The following is a 22,803-nucleotide window of genomic DNA, read 5'->3' as shown; positions in this document are numbered from 1 at the left end:
TTGAGTTGATTTTTATATAAGGTGAGAGATGAGGATCCAGTTTCGTTCTTCTACTTGTGGCTTGCCAGTTATCCCAGCACCATTTGTTGAAGAGGGTGTCCTTTCCCCACTTTATGTTTTTGTTTGCTTTTTCGAAGATCAACTGACTGTCAGTATTTGGCTTTGTTTCTGGGTTCTCTGTTCTGTGCCATTGGTCCATGTACCTATTTTTATGCCAATACAATACTGTTTTGGTGAACTAATAGTCCTTATAGTGTAGTTTGAAGTTGGGTAATGTGATGTTTCTAGGTTTGTTCTTTTTGCTTAGTCTTGCTTTGGCTGTGCAGGCTCACTTTTGGTTCCATATGAATTTTAGGATTGTTTCTTTTCTAGTTCTGTGAAGAATGATGATGGTAAAATGGGAATTGCATTGAACTTGTAGACTGCTTTTGGCAGTATGGTCATTTTCACAATATGACCATCAAGACAAGACAGGACAGGACAGGATAGGACAGGACAAAGACAAAGAGAAGACTTAGGAATATGCCTAACCCAAAAGGTGAAAGACCCCTCTCTACAAGGAAATCCATGAGTATGGAATACGTTTCTATTTGTTTGTGTCATCTATGATTTCTTTCAGCAGTGTTTTGTAGTTTTCCTTGTAGAGGTCTTTCACCTTTTGGTTAGGTATATTCCTAAGTATTGTGTTGTGTTGTGTTGAATTTTATTTTATTTTATTTTATTTTATTTTCACAGTTGTTGTGAAAGGAGTTGAGTTCTTGATTTCTTTTTCTTTTTTTTCTTTTTTTCTTTTTTGATACAGAGTCTTGCTCTGTTGCCCAGGTAGGAGTGTAATGGTGCAATCTTGGCTCACTGCAACCTCTGCCTCCCAGGTTCAAGCGATTCTCCTGCCTCAGCCTCCCGAGTAGCTGTGACTACAGGTGCGTGCCACCACTCCCAGCTACTTTTTTGTATTTTTAGTAAAGACGGGGTTTCACCTTGTTAGCCAGGATGGTCTCAACCTTCTGACCTTGTGATCCGCCCACCTTGGCCTCTCGAAGTGCTGGGATTACAGGCGTGAGCCACCGCGCCCAATCGAGTTCTTTATTTCTTTGTCAGCTTGGTTGCTGTTGGTATATAGCAGTGATACTGATTTGTGTACATTGATTTTGTGTCCTGAAACTTTACTGAATTTATTTATAAGATCTAGGAGTTTTCTGGATGAGTCTTTAGGGTTTCCTAGTTATATGATCGTATCATCAGCAAACAGTGACAGTTTGACTTCCTCTTTACTGATGTAGGTACCCTTTATTCATTTCTTTTTTCTGATTGCTCTAGCTAGGACTTCTAGTCCTGTGTTGAATAGAAGTGGTGACAGTGGGCATCCTTGTCTTGTTCCAGTTCTCAGGGGGAATGCTTTCAACTTTTCCCTGTTCAGTATAATGTTGGCTGTGGGTTTGTCATAGATAGTTTTTATTACCTTAAGATATGTAATCGTAAAAGGATGCTGGATTTTGTCAAATGCTTTTTCTGCATCTATTGAGATGATTGTATGAGTTTTGTTTTTAATTCTGTTTATGTGGTGTATCACATTTATTGACTTGTGTATGTTTAAGCATCCCTGCATCTCTGCTATAAAACCCACTTGATCATAGTGAATCTTTTTGATATGCTGCTGGATTTAGTTAGCTAATTTTTTTTTTGAGGATTTTTGCCTCTATATTAATCAAGGATATTGGTCCATAGTTTTTTTTTGTTGTTGTTATGTTCATTCCTGGTTTTGGTATTAGGGTGATACTGGCTTCATAGAATGATTTAGGGAAGATTCCCTCTTTCTCTATCTTTTGGAATAGTTTCAGTAAGATCAGCAGCAGAGGCTGCCATATCCCCCTTGGAACATAACTTCCTTGGTCTGAAACCACCCTCTCCATCACCCACATTGGCCACAGCCAGCCAGCCCCATCCAAGGAGAGTCTGAGCTGAGACACGCCTAACCCTGCCCTCACCTGATGGTCTTTCTCTACCCGGCTTGTAGCCAAAGACAAAAGACATAAACTTGTGGCAAGTCTATGGCCGCACCAATCACCTGAGAAACCCAAATATTTGTTCAGGTGATTTTAGGGCAAGCTTGTGTCCCCCCCTACTACTGCAGCTGATGCCCTCTTGAAAGTGCAACCTCCTAGCTAGAGGCCAACCAATACAAACCATTACAGCAATTCATAACAGAACAATCCTCCTCCAAGGGAAGGAGAAAACAACAGCTAATTCCACTGTCTATAACATCCACACTAACCAGAGGCCCTGAGTCTGTTCACATGACAGTTTTACTGCCAGCATAACCAGCATTCAAGAAAACCAGTGCACTAAACAAAACTACAACCAAGGACTCTCACAGAATCCACTTCACTCTTCAGCTACCTCCACCAGAGCAGGTGCTGGTATCCATGGTTGAGACCCTAAAGACAGATCACTTCACAGGACTCTTTGCAGACCCTTCCCAGTACAAGCCCAGAGCCCGGTAGCTCTGGTGGGTGGCTAGACCCAGAACAGCATTAATAATCACCGCATCTGGCTCTCAGGAAGCCCCATCTCTAGGGGAAGGGAGAGAGAGAGCACCACATCAAGGGATCACTGCATGGGACAAACGAATCTGAACAGCAACCCTTGAGTCCCAGATCTTTCTTCTGTCATAGTCTACCCAAATGAGAAGGAACCAGTAAAACAATTCTGGTAATATGACAAAGCAAGGTTCTGTAACCTCTCCAGAAGATCACACTAGCACCAGCAATGGATCCAAACCAAGAAGAAATCTGTGAATTGACAGATAAAGAATTCAGAAGATCAGTTACTAAGTTACTCAAGGAGCCAGCAGAGAAAGGTGAAAACCAACGTAAAGAAATTTAAAATACAGGATATGCATGAAAAAAATCTCCAGAGAAATATGTAGCATAAATAAAAAAAAAATCACAACTGCTGGACATGAGAGACACACTTAGAGAAATGCAAAATAGAATGGAAAGTTTCAACAATAGAATCAAACAAGTAGAAGAAAGAACTTCAGAGCTCTAAGACAAGGCTTTCAAAATAATGCAATCCATCAAAGACAAAAAAAGTACTAAAAAAAAAAACAGCACAAAGCCTCCAAAAAGTTTGAGATTCTGTTAAATGGCCAAATCTAAGAATAATTGGTGTTTCTGAGGAAGAAGACAAATCTGTAAGTCTGGAAAATGTATTTGAGGGAATAATCAAGGAAAACTTCCCTGGCCTTGCTAGAGATGTAGATATCCGAATACAAGAATGTTGCAGCTGAGCGTGGTGGCTCACACCTGTAATCCCAGCGCTTTGGGAGGCCGAGGCAAGCAGAACATGAGGTCAGGAGTTCAAGACCAGGCTGGCCAATAAGGTAAAACCCTGTCTCTACTAAAAATACAAAAATTTGCTGGGCATGGTGGCATGCACCTGTAGTCCCAGCTACTTGGGAGGCTAAGGCAGAAAAATCACTTGAACCTGGGAGGCAGAGGTTGCAATGAGCTAAGATTGTGTCGCACCAGCATTCCATCCTGGGCGACAGAGCGAGACTCCATCTCCAAAAAAAAAAAAACAGGAAAGAAAGAATTTCAAAGAATACCTGGGAAATGCATCACAAAAAGATAATCACCTAGGCATAGTCATAAGGTTATCTGAAGTCAAGACAAAAGAAAGAATCTTAAGAGCTAGGAGGCAAAAGCATCATGTAACCTATAAAGGAAAACCTATCAGATCAATAGCAGATTTCTTAGCAGAAATCCTACAAGCTAGAAGGAATTAGGGTCTACCTTTAGACTCCTTAAACAAAATAATTATCAGCCAAGAATTTTGTATCCACTGAAACTAAGCTTCATAAATGAAGCAAAGATAAAGTCATTTTCAGACAAATGCTGAGAGAATTCACCACTACCAAGGCAGCACTACAAGAACAGTTAAAGGAAATTCTAAATCTTGAAACAAAACCTCAAAATACACCAAAGTAGAAACTCCTTAAATCATAAATCTCACAAGGCATATAAAACAACACAATGGAAATGAAAAACCAAGGTATTCAGGCAATAACTATCACAGTGAATAGAATAGTACCACATATTTCAGTACTAACGTTGAATGTAAATAGCCCAAATGCTCCACTTAAAAGATACAGAATAGTGGAATGGATAAGAATTCACCAACCAAGTATCTCCCATCTTCAGGAGACTCACCTAATACATAAAGTCTCATGTAAACTTAAGGTAAAAGAGTGGAAAAAGGTATTCCATGCAAACGGTCACCAAAAGCAAGTAGGAGTAGCTATTCTTATATTAGACAAAACAGACTTTAACAACAATTGAAAAAGACACAGAGGGGCAGTATGTAATGATAAAAGGACTAATCGAACAGGAAAAGTCACAATACTGAATCTATATGCACCTAACACTAGAGCTCCTAAATGTAAAAAATAATCACCACTAGACCTAACAAATGAGATAGATGGCAATACAATAATAGTGGAGGACTTCAATACTCCATTGATAGCACTAGACAGGTCATCAAGACAGAAAGTCAGCAAAGAAACAATGGATTTAAACTATACCCTAAAATAAATAAATGGACTCAGCAGATATTTATAGAACCTTCTACCCAACAACTGCAGAATATACATTCTGTTCATCAGCACATGGGACATTCTCCAAGACAGACCATACGATAGGCCACACAAAATAAGTCTCAAAATTTAAGAAAATCAAAATTATATCAAGTATTCTCAGACCACAGTGGAATAAAATTGGAAATCAACTCCAGAAGGAACCGTAAAAACCATGCAGATACACGGAAATTAAATAATTTGCTCCTGAATGACTTTTTAGGTCAGCAATGAAATCAAGACAGAAATTTAAAAATTCTTTGAACTGAACGATAGTAGTGACATAACCTAGCGAAACCTCTGGGATACAGCAAAAGCAGTGCTAGGAGGAACATTCAGAGCATTAAGTGCCTACATCAAAAAGTCTGAAAGAACACAAATAGACAATCTAATGTCATACCTCAAGGAACTAGAGAAACAAGCACAAACCAAACCCAAACCCACCAAAAAAAAAGAAATAAAAAACATCAGAGCAGAACTAAATTAAATTGAAACAAAAAATATGAAAGATAAATGAAGTAAAAAGCTGGTTCTTTGAAAAGATAAACAAAATTAATAGACCAATAGCAAGATTAATCAAGAAAAGAAGAGAAAAGATCCAAATAAGCTCAATTAGAAACAAAATAGGAGATACTACAGCCAATACCACAGAAATACAAAAGACCGTTCAAACTTACAATGAGCATCTTTACATGCACAAAAAGAAAACTTAGAGGAGATGGGTAGATTCCTGGAGAAATGTACAATCCTCCTGGATTAAAGTAGGAAGAAATAGAAACTCTGAACAGACCATTAACAAGCAGTGAGATTGAAATGGTAAAAAAAAAAAAAAAAAAAAATTACCAACGTAAAGTCCAGGACCAGATGGAGCCACAGCTGAATTCTATCAGACTTTCAAAGAATTGGTACTATTTTACATTTCTATATAATGTAGTATGAGCAGCATATGAGCAGTATGTGAGGGTTCCAGTTTTTTTCACATGCTCACTTGTTATTACCTCTTTTTCTATTATAGCCATCCCTAATGGATGTGAAGTGGTGTCTCACTGTGGTTTTGATTTGTATTTGTTTGATGGCTAATGATGTTGAGGTTCCTTTCATATGCTTATTGGCCATATTCTTTCGGGAAATGTTTAGTTCTTTTGCTCATTTTTTAAACTAGATTGTTTCATTACTGAGTTGTAACATTTCTTTCTTTATATATGCTAGATAGAGGTCTCATCAGATACATGATTTGTAAAAATTTTCCCTTGTTCTATGAATTATCTTTTCATTTTCTTGGTGTCCTTGGAAGCATAAAAGTTTCCAATTTTGATTATGTCCAGTTTTTCTATTTTTCTTTCGTTGCTCTTGCTTTTAGTGTCATATCTAAGAAACCAATGCCAAATCCAAGGTCATGAAGACTATGTCTATGTTTTCTTCTAAGAGTTTGGTAATTTAGTTCTTACGTTTAGATCTTTGATCAATTTCAAGTTAATTCTGTGTATGATGTGAGGTAGGAGTCCAATTTTCTTCCTTAGCTTCTACATATGCATTTTCCCAGCACCATTTATTGAAAATACTCTTCTTTCCTCATTTAATTACCTTAGCACCCTTGCCAAAAATCAGTTAGCTATAGATATATGGTCTTATTTCTGGACTCACAATTTTAGTTCATTGATATATATGTCTATCCCTATGCCTATACCACATTGTTTTTGTTATGGTAGCTTTATAGTAAGTATAACTGCTTTATGTTAAAACAACCCATATAATCTTCTGCCAGTGTTAGGTTTTCCCTTATTTTCTCATTTTTGAGACTAATTTTCCAACTTAATTTGGCTTGTAGAAACCTACAAAAAGAGTATTGTTAAATATTTTTCATTTTCTTAACACTGCAAATCAAACTCAAAGGAGAGTTGGGAAGGGGTGTGTGTTTAAGTCAGGCAACCTGGTGTTCTCAGAATATACTTGGGCTCCAAATATGAATCATTAAAAAAGATCTATACTGGGTGCGGTGTCTCATGCCTGTAATCCCAGCACTTTGGGAGGCTGAGGCAGGTGGATCATGAGGTCAAGAGATCGAGACCATCATGGCCAACATGGTGAAACCCCGTCTCTGCCCCGTCTCTACTAAAAATACAAAAATTAGCTGGGCATGGAGGCGCGTGCCTGTAGGCCCAGCTATTTGGGAGGCTGAGGCAGGAGAATCTCTTGATCCTGGGAGGCAGAGGTTGCAGTGAGCCGAGATCACACCACTGCACTCCAGCCTGGTGGCAGAGCGAGACCCCGTCTCAAATAATAAAAAAAAAAAATATCTAGACAAGATTCTTCCTCTCTAAATTTATAGTATTGTCCTCATAATAGGATATGCTATTTTTCTATATTTATGCAACTTGGAAAAGATATCCTAATATCATAATCAATTATAGTATTGTCCTTAGAATAAGACATATTATTTTTAGATATTGTTTATGCAACTTGGAAAAGATATCTAACCTCCCCATCAAGTGTTTTTATTGAGTGTCTACATTTCCTTCATAAATTCATTAAAAATATTTTCAACAGGTTAACAGATATAAAAGAAAAGATAAATCAGTTTAATGAAGAAATTAGACAACTTGATATGGATTTAGAGGAACACCAAGGTAATGCTTCTGGTATTTTTATAATGTAGATTAACAGATGTTTAGCAGTATTGATATAGTAGTATCGGTGTCTCAGAGACTGTTTAACTACCTGGGATTTATTATTTAATTCTCTATGATATTGCTAACTTTAACTACTAAAATGCATACTATATGAGTAATATTAAAGCAGTGATTTAAACTGACCACTTACAAGTTAAAATGATTGCATAAAATTTATTTGTCTTTGCCAAGCAGTTTTGTTTTTACAAAAACAGAAGTGAAATGTTTAAAGTTGTTATACTTCCTCCTAAGTTATACTTCCTTCCTAGTAATAGTCAATAGTTTACTGTAAACAAAATAGTCGGCTGGGTGCGGTGGCTCACGCCTGTGATCCCAGCTCTTTGGGAGGCTGAGGTGGGCGGATTATCCGAGGCCGGGAGTTCGAGACCAGCCACCACTAAAAATACAAATTTAGCTGGGTGTGGTGGTGCAGGCCTGTAATCCCAGCTACTCAGGAAGGCTGAGGCAGGAAAATTGCTTGAACTTGGGAGGCGGAGGTTGTGGTGAGTCGAGGTCGCACCACTGTACTCCAGCCTGGACAACAAGAGTGAAACTTGGTCTCAATAAATAAATAATTAATTAATAATAATATAGTCGGCCGGGCGCGGTGGCTCAAGCCTGTAATCCCAGCACTTTGGGAGGCCGAGACGGGTGGATCACGAGGTCAGGAGATCGAGACCATCCTGGCTAACACCGTGAAACCCCGTCTCTACTAAAATATACAAAAAACTAGCCGGGCGAGGTGGCGGGCGCCTGTAGTCCCAGCTACTCGGGAGGCTGAGGCAGGAGAATGGCGTAAACCCGGGAGGCGGAGCTTGCAGTGAGCTGAGATCCGGCCACTGCACTCCAGTCTGGGCGACAGAGCAAGACTCCGCCTCAAAAAAAAAAAAAAAAAAAAAAAAAAAAATAATATAGTCAACTATTGATGGCAGTAACTGGTAGCATTAGAGGGGATGGAAATCAAATCACAAATACCACACAAATAATCCAGACAGAATTAATTAATTAATAATAATATAGTCAACTATTAATGGCGGTAACTGGTAGCATTAGAGGGGATGAAAATCATATCACAAATACCATACAAATAATCCAGACAGAATTAATTCCCCACCCAGGCCTAGTAATGAAGTAGCAAGGAAGTAGCAAGTAGTAAAGAAGTAGCAACTTTATCCTCCCCAACTTTCCCCAGGAGTGGAATTTGAAGAGCCAATGCGGAGACCAGAACACCTGAGGGAGCTTGGGGTTTGACTATGTAGAAATACTGTGGTGGGGGTTTGGGTGTGGGAGCTACATTTTTATATATGGTTAAAGGAGGAGGTTGAGCATCAGTTTCCTAACAAGCTTCTCCCTAATAAGAAAGATAAAAGTAGATTCCCCATAGCATTTTAATCATAGTTTAAATGAAAACCAGTTAATATGCTCTTGGATTATCAAGAATTGACTGTATATTCTTATGAGTTAGGTATGGTATAAACAGTGTGCACATGTACATGTATTCTTGTTATGGCTAAGGAAACATTCATAGCAGTGCAGTGGCTCAATCACAGCTCACTGCAACCTCAGACTTTTGGGTTCAAGTGATCCTTCTGTCTCAGCCTCCTAAGTAGCTGGGAATACATAACATCTGCCACTACATCCAGCTAAGTTTTAAATTTTTAGTAGAGATGAGGTCTCGCTATGTTGACCAGGCTGATCTCAAACTCCTGAGCTCAAGCGATCCTCATACCTCAACCTCCCAAGGTGCTGGGATTACAGACGTGAGCCAGCACATCTGGCTGTCTATTCCTAAATTAATTTTTAACTTCAATTTTTACGATTTTTATACTTTTTCTTGATTTATGAATAGCATTAGCCACTACTGATTAATTACTTACCTGGCTAAGCACTTTTTAGTCTTGCAAGAATTTTTTAAAGCCTTGTTAACCTATTTTTTACATAATGAGACTCAGAGAAGTTATATAATTTAGTCAAATTCCTCCAGCTAGTAAAGAGTTAATTCTATTTTTAAACCAAGGTCTCTCTGACCCCAAGGCTTTAGTTCTATTGCCTAAGCTTCAACTTGACTTTCTGATATGAAGTACCATATTTGCAAAGTTAAAATATTCTTATAAAATACTTACACAGTTGAATTTACACATGGCTACTACTAGCTTTAAATAAGGTGTCTAAAGGCAGACAGACTTGAAAATAAGTCCCACTACTAGGTAAATAAACTTGCCCAAGCTTCAGTTTTTTCATCTGCAAAATTAATATAATGATCCTATGTTACTGAGATTTATGATTGCTAAATGGCATACCAGGTGAGGTAGGCTAACAATACATTGTTAAGACTAGAGTCATGTCATTTTCTTTTTTAAAACATTTATTTATTTTCATTGACAAATAAAAATCATATATATTTATTGTGTATAGTATGTCTTGAAATATATATGCATTGTGGAATGCCTAAATTGGGCTAATTACCATATGCATTACTTCACATACTTATTTTTGGTGGTGAGAACGTTCAAAATTCACTCTCTTAACAATCTTGAAGAATATATTGTTATTGTTAACCATAATCAGTATGTTGTACCATAGATCTCTTACCTAAGAGATATATTCCTCCTACCGAAACACAATTTTGCATTTTTAATCATGTTATTTTCTTTATTAAATCATTTCATTGCTTTTGATTTATGTAGATCTAGTTTCTAGGTTTTCTATATTAATATATTCAAAACCATTCTGAGAAATCTGATAATGTTCTTGATTTTAGAATTTTAGATGCTTATAGGACACATTCTAAAGAATTTTCCTTTTCCTAAGTCTAAATTTCTAACATTTAATTTCTTTCCACTAAAATAATGCATTTTGGGGGTAACAATTTATTATTCATTGTTAGTTTTAAGACAAATAGAAGGCTTTTAATTTTTACTTCTATTTTCCTTTTTATTTTCTAACCTTTGTTCTTTTTTATTAATGTGGAAAAATAATCTATAATGCAGTGTAACAGTGGCATTTATAATGTGTATGAATCTATGTAATATGTAATTATATGCATTTATATTATGTACATGTATGTTTATTTATGCATTTGTTTTTTGTTCTGCTACACTGTGGTCATCCTAGATTATTGATACATTAGCACAGGAGGTTTTTGTTAGAAGATTACTTGTTATAAGATTACTTGTCAGTTCAAGATCTCGTTATTTCTTGCCTGAACAAGTTAGCAATAGCCTCCCTAACTGGTCTCCTCACTTCCAGTCTTGCCTCCTCTCAGATTCTTCCCCGACAAATCCTGTCAGAGTGACGTATATAAAATGTTATTCTGTGTCATTGTGCTGCTTAACACTGGATCCCCATGATATACAGCATAAAATGTAAGAATTCTTGCTTGTCATTCTAGTCCGTCTGTGATCCGGCCTGTGCATCATCAACCTCCTCTCCCACCCCTCATCTCTATCCTTAAATTCTAATAATAATCTGCTTGTAGTACCCTATGTCTCATACCTTTGCCATATATCAAACTGTTTCATGCCCCAGTGTTTTGCTCTTACTATTTGTTCCTTTTTTTTTTTTTTTTTTTTTTGAGACGGGGTCTCACTCTGTCGCCCAGGCTAGAGTGCAGTAGTGCGATCTTGGCTCACTGCAACTTCCTCCTGGGTTCAAGCAATTGTCCTACCTCAGTTTCCTCAGTAACTAGGATTATAGGCACATGCCACCACACCCGGCTAATTTTTGTATTTTTAGTAGAGACGGGGTTTCACCATGTTGGCGAGGCTGGCTGGTCTTGAACTCCTGACCTTGTGATCTGCCCACCTTGGCCTCGGCCTCCCAATGTGTCTCTTTTTTTTTTTTTTTAAACAGAGCCTCGCTCTGTTGCCCAGGCTGGAGTGCAGTGATGCAGTCGTGGCTCTTTGCAGCCTTGACCTCCCAGAATCAAATTATTCTCCCACCTTAGCCTCCTGAATGTGGGACTACAGACAAGCTCCACCCGGCCTGACTTTTATTATTATTATTATTACTGTTTTTAGAGACAGGGTCTCATGTTGCCAAGGCAGGTCTTAAACTCTTAGGCTCACATGAACCTCCTGCCTTAGCCTCCCAAGTGCTGGGATTATAGTTGTGAGCCACCATGTCCAGCCTCTTGTCTTGAGTGTCCTTGCCCCTGTTTTTTACCTGACCAAATTCTCATCCTTTAAGATATAGCTCAGGTATCCATGTATCCAGCATAACTTTGTTTTCCTTCCCTGATTTGTTTCTAGGCTATGCTAAGTGAGTGAACTTTCTCCATGTTTTCAGAGCACACTGTGTATAAACATATCACTGGATCGACCACATAATATTACAGTTATCTGTTTATGTGTTTGTCTTCCCTCTTTGGCTAAGTCCTCAAGGACAGGGACTGTGTCTTACGTACTTTGGTAACCTCTTTCATCAACACAATGTGTGGGAAAATACATACTCATCAGATGTTTGTGAAATGAACTAAATCACATTTTAGCAGAAAACGAATTTTAGAATGAACTAAAGGTAAAAATTGAGCTCTAGCTACTTCTTTGGTGCTCTAGTTTTATGGTGTAGGTATGCATTGTTCCCCAGAGACAGCTTGACTGCAAAGGCTTTGTTACTTTCCAGAGGATTCCTACCTTGGATTATGTTTTCCAGTAAAGTGGTGGATGCTTATTTATATGGACATTCTTACCCTGACTCACAATTATAGATGCTATGTTCCTTAGGATAGCAATAATAATCAAATTGCATTGTCTGTCTAGTTCATCCTTAGTTCTGCCCCCTGGATTTATTCCCTCTTTGGCTCATTTTATTCATTTCTTAGATGCTATCTGGCTTCTTCTGTGAACAGCATCTGTGTATAATCCAACCAGACCACCTTTTGCCCTGTAGGGTTTCTGGTTAGGAAAGCACATAAACCATAAATGATGTTTATACATATCTGGCTTAAGTAATGCAATCTTTCAGTTTTCAAATAAACTTTAAAATATTTATATAATTCATTCTAAATTCAAAGATCCTTAGAAACTGAGTTAGGTACAGTTGCGTTCTCTGCTAGGTATTAATGCTGACCTTGTCATCTTGCAACTTTCTCAAGTATATCATATTTATTCATTTTGGTAAGTCCTTAATGTTATAATTTTCCAAAAGCTACATTGAATAATTATGTCTCAAAATTAACTAAATAAAATCAGTTAACAGTTATTGGGCTACTTCATGAAAATCTTTATTGTCCCTATGATGCTGAGTTTTTAAAAATTTTCCCTAAATTAGTAATTTTAAAGGTCCTGATTAATTTGTTTTAAACGATGACTTGTATGTATGAATCTGATTTGTTTTTAATGTGAAAAATTCAAGCAGTGTAAAATGTATGAATATAAAGTAAAAAGTCATCTCCTTTCTCCTCACACTTATACAAGTCTTCAGAGGTAACTATGGTTTACAGTGTGATGTTTAGCCTTTTAGACTTTTTTCCTGTGGCAGTGTGGAATAAAGCAAAGAAAATACTTAGACGTTTGACCAATAACACACTTGAGCCTACTCTTAGACTTTTGTTTTTTTTTTGTTTTTTTTTGTTTTCAATTTTATAACTTTATTTGATGTATTTGATGATCAGCGATTAGTTCTCATCCACATTGACTGTCTGTAGATTTTTGAAAGTGGTAACAGGTACATAGGTAACCAAAGTGTAGAGCTTATTTGGTGAATCTTCATCCTCATTACGTTTTCTGGACAGCCGCACACGGATTCGGTATGGGACATTCCTTATTCCTTTGGCCCAGACAGCTTTGTTGAGCCTGGTATCAATGCGCACATCTGGAGTTCCCATCTCCTTCATGGCAAATTTCCGAATCTCTTTGAGTGCCCGAGGGGCACGCTTCTTGAAGCCCACTCCATGGATGCGCTTGTGAATGTTGATGGTGTATTCTCGGGTCACCACCTCGTTGATAGCAGAACGGCCCTTTTTCTTCTCGCCACCCTTCTTTGCGGGAGCCATTCTGCCGGGTCCAAGTTGGAAAGCGCCTACTCTTAGACTTTTGACCAATTCTAGAAGGACTTCTTTGCTGTCAAATTGTTCCTTGGTCTTACAAGTGATTTTTAAAAATAAAATAATCTCATAATAGAATTTTTTTTTTATAATTAGATATCATTATCTTTTTAAAACTACTAGGAGACTTGATTCTGTGATATTAAATATTTGCTAGGCAGCACCCAAATAGTGTTTCTTTATTGATGGATCAGGTAATTTTGTTATAATGGTTCCAAATTTATTTGGGTTTAAATGTGTACACTGTTTGGCTGGGCGCAGTGGCTCATGCCTGTAATCCCAGCACTTTGGGAGACCGAGACGGGTGGATCACCTGAGGTCAGGAGTTCAAGACCAGCCTGACCAACATGGTGAAACCCTATTTCTACTGAAAATACAAAAAAATTAGCTGGGCCTAGTGGTGCATGCCTGTAATCTCAGCTACTTGGGAGGCTGAGGCAGGAGAATTGCTTGAACGCGAGAGGTGGAGATTGCAGTGAGCCGAGATCACGCCACTGTACTCCAGCCTGGGTGATAGAGCAAGACTCTATCTCGAAGAAAAGAAAAGGGGGTACACTGTTCTATATTTTAGCAGGGAAGGAATTTGTGTATATGTGTGCTAACTAGAAACAATGAGAAAAAGCTCTAATGAAAGTCATATGGTCAGAATTTTGCTACAAGCTCTACGTCATTAGTAAGGTGGAGTGTTATTGGCAGGTGTCATGCTACTTTCCAAAAAACCTGAACCCATCCTGATTTCTCCTTTCTCAGTTGAAGTGCCAACAATTTCACGTTTGCTTAATTTTTGCTTTCTAAAATATTGGTTCTGTACAAGCAAGAGAAAGTAATAGAAAAAGTATTGTTCTTCTGAGTAAAGCAGAACATACCAAGTGGACAATAGCAGCTTAATATTTTCACTCAACATTGGATACTATTTTTAATAAGGATGTTTTTATCCTCAAGGCTTACTTCTAACATATAGCCAAGTGACCTTTTTTTTTTTTTTTAATAGAGATGAATCTTGCTGTGTTGACCAGGCTAGAGTGCAGTGACTATTTACAGGCATGATCATAGCTCACTGTGGCCTCGAATTCCAGGGCCCAAGCAGTCCTCCTGCCTCAGCCTTCCAAGTAGCCGGGACTACAGGCTCATGTTACTGTGCCCAGCTTGTTTTTGTTAAGGAATCTGTTAAGAAATTCTTTTATTCTTACTACAGATTAATACTTGAGAGTTTATATCTTACACTGAAGTCCTTCAGAGTAAATAGTGTCTTCATCCACTTAGCTGAAATCAGGCCCTTACTTAATTCTTTTTTCTTTTTTCTTTTTTTAAATGAGATAGAGTCTTTCTGTCACCCCGGCTAGAGTACAGTGGTGTGACATCATAGCTCACTGCAGCCTCAAACTCCTGGGCTCAAGTGATCCTCTCGCCTTAGCTAAATAAGATAAGATAAGACAAGATAAAATAAAAAATAAAATAGTAAAGTAAAATAAACTCCTGAGTAGCTAGGAGTACAGGTGCACGCCACTATGCCCAGCTAATTGTTAAAAACTTTTTTGTTGTAGAGACAGGGCTTTGCTCTGTTGCCAAGGCTGATCTCAACATGCTTGGCTCTAGCAGTCCTTCTGCCTTGGCCTCCCAAAGTGTTGGGATTACAGGTGTGAGCCACTGTGCCTGGTGTTTTACTCTTTACTAGTGTATTCCCTTACATTAAATAAATTCTGTAAAGAACAGCATTACTATTATAAGACATGTCAAAGCCTTTCACAAATCACAAAAAGGTGATCAGTTTTCTAAGCAAAAATACTGAGCCTTTTGAAATGAGGGTAGTTCTCAGCTTTACCCAACACTGGCTTAGATTTAGACTTTCTCAACTCTACTAGGTCAGTTACCAGTTGTCCGTCTGCTTTCAGCTTCCAAAATGTTATTGCTATTTTCTCCTATTTCTATATGCTGGGGGTTTATACCTATAAAAATTCTTTTTACTGTAGTTTTAGTGGGGTTTGGGGAAGGATCAAAATTAGATGTGCATGTTCAACCTGCCATTCATACCAAGAAATGACAATTGTAAACCTTACTTACCTAGAATTTCTGAGAGTTTAAGCACCTTGAAGGTACATCATTTTACTGATTTTTAAAAAAAAATTTTTGTGTGTGTTTGCCTTAAATGACCATCCTCATGCTTTCATTAACTGGGCAATTAGCCTCAGCTTATATGAGGTCATCCTTTCCAGCTTTAAAAAAAATGTCCTGGCCGGGCACAGTGGCTCACACCTGTAATCCCAGGTCAGGAGTTCAAGACCAGCCTGACCAACATGGTGAAACCCCATCTCTACTAAAAATACAAAAATTAGCTGAGCGTAGTGGCGTGCACCTGTAATCTGAGCTACTCAGGAGGCAGAGGCAGGAGAATCGCTTGAACCTGGGAGGCAGAGGTTGCAGTGAGCCAAGATCACACCACTGCACTCCAGCCTGGGCGACAGAGCAAGACTCCATCTTAAAAAAGGAAAAAAAAGTCCTTAAACTACTAAAATTGTTTTAAAGATTCAGATTAGCTAATTTTTAAAAATTGTAATTTTAAATATGAATCTGACATGTATTTAACATGAAAAATGCAAGCAGTGGAAAAGTATATAAAGTAAAACGTTATCTCCTTTCTCCTCATCCAAGTCTTCAGAGTAATCATGGTTTACAGTTTGATGTTTAGGCTTTTAGACTTTTTAAATACATTTACAAACATATTTTTAAATGGACTAATACTAATATACAATTCTTCTGAGCTTGAGTCTTTTCATTTAACTGTATAATATACATTCTTCCCTATGAGGATGTATACTTCATTCTGAGAAATGGTATAGCATAGTGGTCAATGTTAGGGCTCTAAGGTCAGACTTAAGAATGGTTCTTGGTCCAGGTGTGGTGGCTCATGCCTTTAACCCTAGCACTTTGGGAGGGGGTGGATTGCTTGAACTCAGAAGTTCGAGATCAGCCTAGGCAACAGGGTGAAAACCTGTCTCTACAAAAAAATACAAAAATTAGCCAGGCATGGTGATGTGTGCTTGGCTTGTAGTCCCAGCTACTTGTAGTCCCAGCTATTTGCTAAGGCAGGAGGATTACTTGAACCTGGGAGGTCGAGGCCGCAGTGAGCCAAAATCACTCCAACCGAAATCACACCACTGCACTCCAGCCTGGATAACAAAGTGAGACCGTGTCTCAAAAAAAAAAAAAAAAAAAAAAAAAAGAAGAAAAAAGGTGCCTGGTACATATATTAAGCACTTCTGACAACCATTAGCTACCCCCATGATTGTTGTTACATAGGATTCATTGTATCCACATTGATATTTAGGCTGTTTCTAACTTTTTACTCCCAAGAACAGTGCTACTCTAGTACATTCATGTTTATTAACTCGTCTATTTATTTCTACAGAATAAATTCTAGAAGTGAAATTTTGAATAGAATATTATTTATATTTACAACTGGTTTGCAAATTTCTTCCCAGAAAAGCTTATGTTATGTTATACAACTAAAAGCAGTATGTGAAGGTGGTTCCTCACCAATGCTAGCTATATGACTTTTAGTTTTTGTCAGTCAAGATAATGTACACATCACTGACAGTTCCAAAGTTTTGACTGTTAGGCCTGAATTTGTAGTACTACTGTGATCCACAAGATGGGGCTAATTTTCTGAGCATCTATTAATATATACACAGTAGGATTGATAAATAGAGTTAACAAAGTACAGTCACTGTCATATGTCTCTTCAGGAGGGATTATTGGGCATTATTACTCACCAAAAATGATTAATTTCCAGATTCAAGTATTTTCCCAATTGTGGAGTTGATTGTAAAACCAAATACGTGATTACTAATATACCATAATACATACAAATAACTAGTTGCTACAATGTGGTAAATACGTCATAATAGAAATAGACACAAAGTGCTATAAGAATATTGAATTACTGTCCTAAATTCTGAATGAATTCATGGTAACTTTCTGCATAATTTATATCTGTCATTCAAAAGTAGTGAAATAACAAAATATAATACTTTGGTTTGTCTATAGTATACTTTTTCATACTCAGAGTTTTAAAGCTTAGGTTAGGATCATTTTTTCTTTAGTTATGGAAGGTAAATTAAAAATGTTAAAGACAATAATTCTATTTATTTATTTTTTTATTGTTTATTTATTTATTTTTTGAGACGGAGTTTCTGTCTTGTTGCCCAGGCTGGAGTGCAATGGCGCAATCTTGACTCACCACAATCTCCACCTCCCAGGTTCAAACAATTCTCCTACCTCAGCCTCCCAAGTAGCTGGGATTACAGGCAGGCACCACCATGCCCGGCTAATTTTTTGTGTTTTTAGTAGAGACGGGTTTCTGCATGTTGGTCAGGCTGGTCTTGAACTCCTGACCTCAGGTGATCTGCCCGCCTTGACCTCCCAAAGTGTTGGGATTACAGGTGTGAGCCACCATGCCCCATCAGAATCATTTTATTTAAAAGCACGTGTCCTGTTACTGGAATGCCTGGATTCAAATCCAGGCTGTGCTGTTTGATCTTGGACATGCTGTTTACGCTATTTAATCTTATTTTATCTTAGTTTTTTTCTTTAAAATGGAGGTAATTACAGTACCTACCTCTTAGGGTTATTGTGAAAATTAGATTAGATAATTAAAAAACTTAATTATTAATAGTCTACTGTTGGCTGAAAGCCTTACCAATAACATAAATAGTAAATATATAAACACAAAACACATTCATAATAGCAATCAATTTAAAATATACTCATAAATATTAATTAGTGACTTATCAATGCTGTTAATTTATAAAAGGAAAATTGAATAACTTTACCGCAGTTATTTTCCCAAAGCATACATTAGAAAGTATTTTCCCATCAGTATTTCCTTCAGGATGTACAAAATCTGTTGAATTTCGAAGTGGTTTATCTTCTGGTATCTGATATTTCAAATGGCATCGATCCATTGCTATTCTGTGGTTTTCCAACATATATCTGCTGAAGAAGAATTAATTATTTTTGTTCAATCTAGAAATTGTTTAAACTATACTTTGAATCTTTCATTAAAATGGTGGTATTATGACTACACCAGGATCATCGCCACCATCTGAAACTTGTTAGAAATGCAAATTCAGTACCCGAGACTTATTAAATTTGAAACCCTAAGGAGAGGGCTCAGCAATTTGTGTTTCAGTAAGTCCTCCTTGTGATTCTGATTCATGTTAAAGTTTGATAACCACTACTTTTGAAAATGATTAAGGACCTTATGTTTAGTATATGCCAACTACTGCCAATTATACTATTTGATTTTATATACAGTACTCTGTTGGAACAAACTTCTACATAGTCCTTTTGTTTTACATAATTAGATAATAAAAATTATACAATTTATACAATATATAAAAATTACAATTACAGTTTTTACAGTGCCTCCTGTCTTTAGAAATAATTATCTGACCTTGTTTGCATAGCTGTAAGGAAGCTTTTCTGCCCAAATTTAAAATACAGTTGACCCTGGCCGGGCACAGTGGCTCATGCCTATAATCCCAGCACTTTGGGAGGCCGAGGCTGGCAGATCAGAGGTCAGGAGATCGAGACCATCCTGGCTAACATGGTGAAACCCCGTCTCTACTAAAAATACAAAAAATTAGCTGGGTGTGTTGGTGGGCGCCTAGAGTCCCAGCTGCTTGGGAGCCTGAGGCAGGAGAGTGGCGTGAACCTGGGAGGTGGAGCTTGCAGTGAGCCGAGATCACGCCACTGCACTCCAGCCTGGGCAACAGAGCCAGACTCTGTCTCAAAAAAAGCAAAAAAATTGCTTTATATATATATTAAATACATATTTATATGTAAATATATTAATATATAACGTATTTTAATATAATATATTTATATTAATTTTATATTTATATTTATAATATATTTATATTTTATATAGTATATTATATTTTATGTTTATATAAAATATATAGAAAATATGTTATATAAATATATTTATATAATATATATTTTATCATATAATAAATATATAAATATATAATATTTAATAAAGATTAATCTATATTAACATAAATAATAATATATAAATACTATGTATTTATATGTATTTATTTATATGTAATTAATATATAATTATATATTAATAAATATATAATAAATATATAGATATATAAATATAATATATGATATATTTATATTATATAGAAATATATTTTATGTATATTATAAATATATAAATATATATAAAATATATATTATATATAATATAATATGTAATATATTTATTATATATTATATATTATATAATATATATATTTACATAATTAGATAATAAAAATTATACAATTTATACAATATATAAAAATTACAATTACAGTTTTTAAAGTGCCTCCTGTCTTTAGAAATAATTATCTGACCTTGTTTGCATAGCTGTAAGGAAACTTTTCTGCCCAAATTTAAAATACAGTTATATATAATAAATATATAAATATATAAATATAATATATATAATATATAATATATAAATTATATATTAAATATATATTAAAATAAGGTATATAATATATTTTGATTATATATAATATATATATATAGAGAGAGAGTTGACACTTCAAGACAGCATTGGGATTAGGGGTGTTGAGTGTGCCATGCAGTCAAAAATCCATGTATAGCTTTTGACTCCATAAAAAATTATTAATAGTCTACTGTTGGCTGGAAGCCTTACCAATAACATGAACAGTTAACACATATTTTGTGTGTATTATATACTGTATTCTTACAATAAAGTAAGCTAGAGAAAAGAAAATGTTATTAAGAGAATTATAAAGATTTTATTATTTTCCACTTATGAAATGGAAGTAGATCATTATAAAGGTCTTTATTCTCATTGTCTTCACATTGAGTAGACTGAGGAAGAGGAGGAAGAGTTTGGTTTTGCTATCTCAGGGATAGCAGAGGCAGAAGAAAACCTGCATATAAGTAGACCCTCAGTTCAAACTTGTGTTGTTCAAGGGTCAACTGTATTTCCCAGAGAATGTGTATTTAGAAAATTAGGTGAAACCTAATGCCAAGGTTAGTTTAAAACATTAAGCTTATATGTACTCATTTTACCATAGCAATTTAGCAATATAGTCAATTCTCTGTATCCACGGGTTCTTCATCTGCAGATTCAACCAACTATGGATGGAAAATAACTGAAAAAAAATACAGAAAGTTTCAAAAAACAAGTTTGAACCTGCCATGTGCTAATAAGCACTATGCGGAATCCATTTGAATGAACTGAAGAATACCCTACCATAGCCTCCCATTGTTTCACAGATCCGCAGTCTCTCTCTAGCACCCATTGTCTGAGTACTGTTCATCTGGCAATTTATTCATTGGCTACTTGTGTTCACTCTTTGCTTCTTTGAAAAAAAAGACTCCTAAAAATCAGTTATATGGTGAAAGAAATCCCTTACAGACTAAGAGAGAGTGTAAAGTGCCGTCTCTAAACAAGAAAATAAAAATCTTAGATCTTTTGAAAAGTGGTGTGCGATTTACCAAAGTGGCACAATAAAACAGAAGGAAGCTGACATTTGTGAAAGTGTTAGTGCTGCCCTTACAATGGCAAAAAAATTGTCGCTGTGATTCATGATAAAATGCTTGCAGAGACTGGCCAGGCGCGGTGGCTCACGCCTGTAATCCCAGCACTTTGGGAGGCCGAGGTGGGTGGATTACCTGAGGTCAGGATTCAGGACCAGCCTGGCCAAAATGGTGAAACCCTGTCATTACTAAAAAGTACAAAAATTAGTTGGGCATAGGGGTGGGTGACTGTAATCCCAGCTAGTAGAGAGGCTGAGACAGGAGAATTGATTGAACCCTGGAGGCAGAGGTTGTAGTGAGCCAAGATTGTGCCATTGCACTCCAGCCTGGGCGACAAAAGCGAAACCCATCTCAAAAAAAAAAAAAAATTGCTTGCAGAGATGAAGAAAACATCAAATATATGAGAAGACAAAGTATCACAAAAGCATGTCCCTGTTGATGGCAAAATTATGTATGAAAAATTATGTATGAAAAAGCATTTAGCCTTTGTGAGCATTCCTGTGAGGAAGTTGAAGAGAGTGAGAGGAAGGAATTGAAGGATAGTAAGGGATGACTAGTTAGCTGTGGAAAGTACTACAGCCTCAAGAACTTAAAGATCACAGGAGAATCAGCATTAGCTGATGGCCAGGCAGTAGCAGCACTCCAACAAGAGCTCAAGAAACTCAGAAGACAAAGGATACCTTTCATAGCAAGTCTTCAGTTGTGTTGAAACAGACTTGTTCTGGAAGAAGAAGCCTAATATATAAATCCTTAAGAGTGTCAAGCAGGCTCTGGGGTTCAAAACCTGGAAAGATCATCTTACTCTGGTGCTATGTGGCAACACAGCAGGTCACATGGTCAAGCCAGGTCTTGTGTACCAAACAAACAGTCTCTGGGCCCTTAAAATCAAAAATTGCCTGCCTGTGTTCTGGCAACACAATAGGAAGGCTTGGGTGATGGCCGTCTTGTTCCTGGAATTCGTTTTTATTCCTAAAATGAAGAAATACCTGGAAGAGAACAGGGTGCCATTCAAGGTCATCTTCATAATTGACATTACTCGTGGCCATCCCTAATCTCTCTACTTCACTAATAACGATGTTGCAGTGATGTTCTTGCCTCCTAAGGCAAATGCTACTTCACTGTTTTAGCCATTTGATCAAGGCATCAGCAAGTGCATTAAGTGACTTACATCCACCTCACCTTCGGGAGGATTTGTGCTGTCCTTGATGCTAACCTTGACTACAGTGTCATGGATTTATGGAAGAGCTTCACAATTGCAAATGTAGTTGTGCTTTTTACAGAGGCTGTAGATGCCCCAAAGCCCAAGACAGTCAATGCATGTTGGAAGTCATTATGGAATGAGGTAGTCAGTGGTTTCAGGAGCTTCCCCATTATTGATGCAGAAGTCAGTAATATGATTCTTTTTGTTTTTGTTTTTGCTTTTCTGAGTTGGAGTCTCACTCTGTCACCCAGGCTGCAGTGCAGTGGCACGGTCTTGGTTCACTGCAACTTCCATCTCCTGGGTTCAAGCAATTCTCCTGCCTCAGCCTCCTGAGTAGCTGGGATTACAGGCACATGCCACCACGCCCAGCTAATTTTTGTATTTTTAGTAGAGACGGGGTTTCACCATATTGCCCAGGCTGGTCTCGAACTCCTGACCTCGTGATCTACCTGTCTTGACCTCCCAAAGTGCTGGGATTACAGGCATGAGCCACCGCGCCTGGCCCAGGAATATCTTGAATGTTGCAAAGGAAGTTGGTGGGGAATGCTTCTCTGACATGATCAAGGGTGACTTTAAGGAACACGTAGAAGAGCATAGAGAAACCCTTACCAGCAAGGAACTCAAGGTTCTGCTGAAATTCTCTACAGGAGATAATGACAGTGATACAGATTTAGAGGAAACA

General features: G+C 37.1%; 2 protein-coding genes across 4 annotated transcripts in view; one reads left to right on the top strand and one right to left on the bottom strand.

Moving 5' to 3' along the window:
• The window catches only part of IFT74 (intraflagellar transport 74), a 125,047-nt gene that overhangs the window by 76,145 nt on the left and 26,099 nt on the right, over positions 1-22,803 (top strand). For 2 of the 3 annotated variants that reach the window (XR_002729943.1, XM_023203888.2), the window contains exon 13: positions 7,181-7,260. Coding sequence is in view for 2 of the 3 variants with exons in the window: in XM_023203888.2 (XP_023059656.1) it covers positions 7,181-7,260 (80 nt within the window). In the remaining variant the exon portion in view is untranslated. Of the gene's footprint in view, positions 1-7,180; positions 7,261-20,505; positions 20,893-22,803 lie in introns of those variants that run through there. The other variant, XM_023203889.1, reaches the window with a different exon arrangement.
• On the bottom strand, positions 12,880-13,323 carry LOC111537222 (60S ribosomal protein L31). The gene has a single exon (XM_023203891.1). The coding sequence runs from the start codon at positions 13,295-13,297 to the stop codon at positions 12,920-12,922; it is 378 nt and encodes a 125-aa protein (XP_023059659.1). The 5' UTR covers positions 13,298-13,323; the 3' UTR covers positions 12,880-12,919.

This window comes from Piliocolobus tephrosceles, chromosome 14 (assembly GCF_002776525.5).
Source record: "Piliocolobus tephrosceles isolate RC106 chromosome 14, ASM277652v3, whole genome shotgun sequence".
In the NCBI taxonomy this organism is placed as follows: domain Eukaryota; kingdom Metazoa; phylum Chordata; class Mammalia; order Primates; family Cercopithecidae; genus Piliocolobus; species Piliocolobus tephrosceles.
Note: the sequence above shows the minus strand (reverse complement) of the source record. Positions and strands in the feature narration are given on the sequence as shown.

Excerpts from the sequence above, each read along its gene's own strand:
- LOC111537222 (XM_023203891.1), bottom strand. The coding sequence starts at position 13,297 with ATGGCTCCCGCAAAGAAGGGTGGCGAGAAGAAAAAGGGCCGTTCTGCT.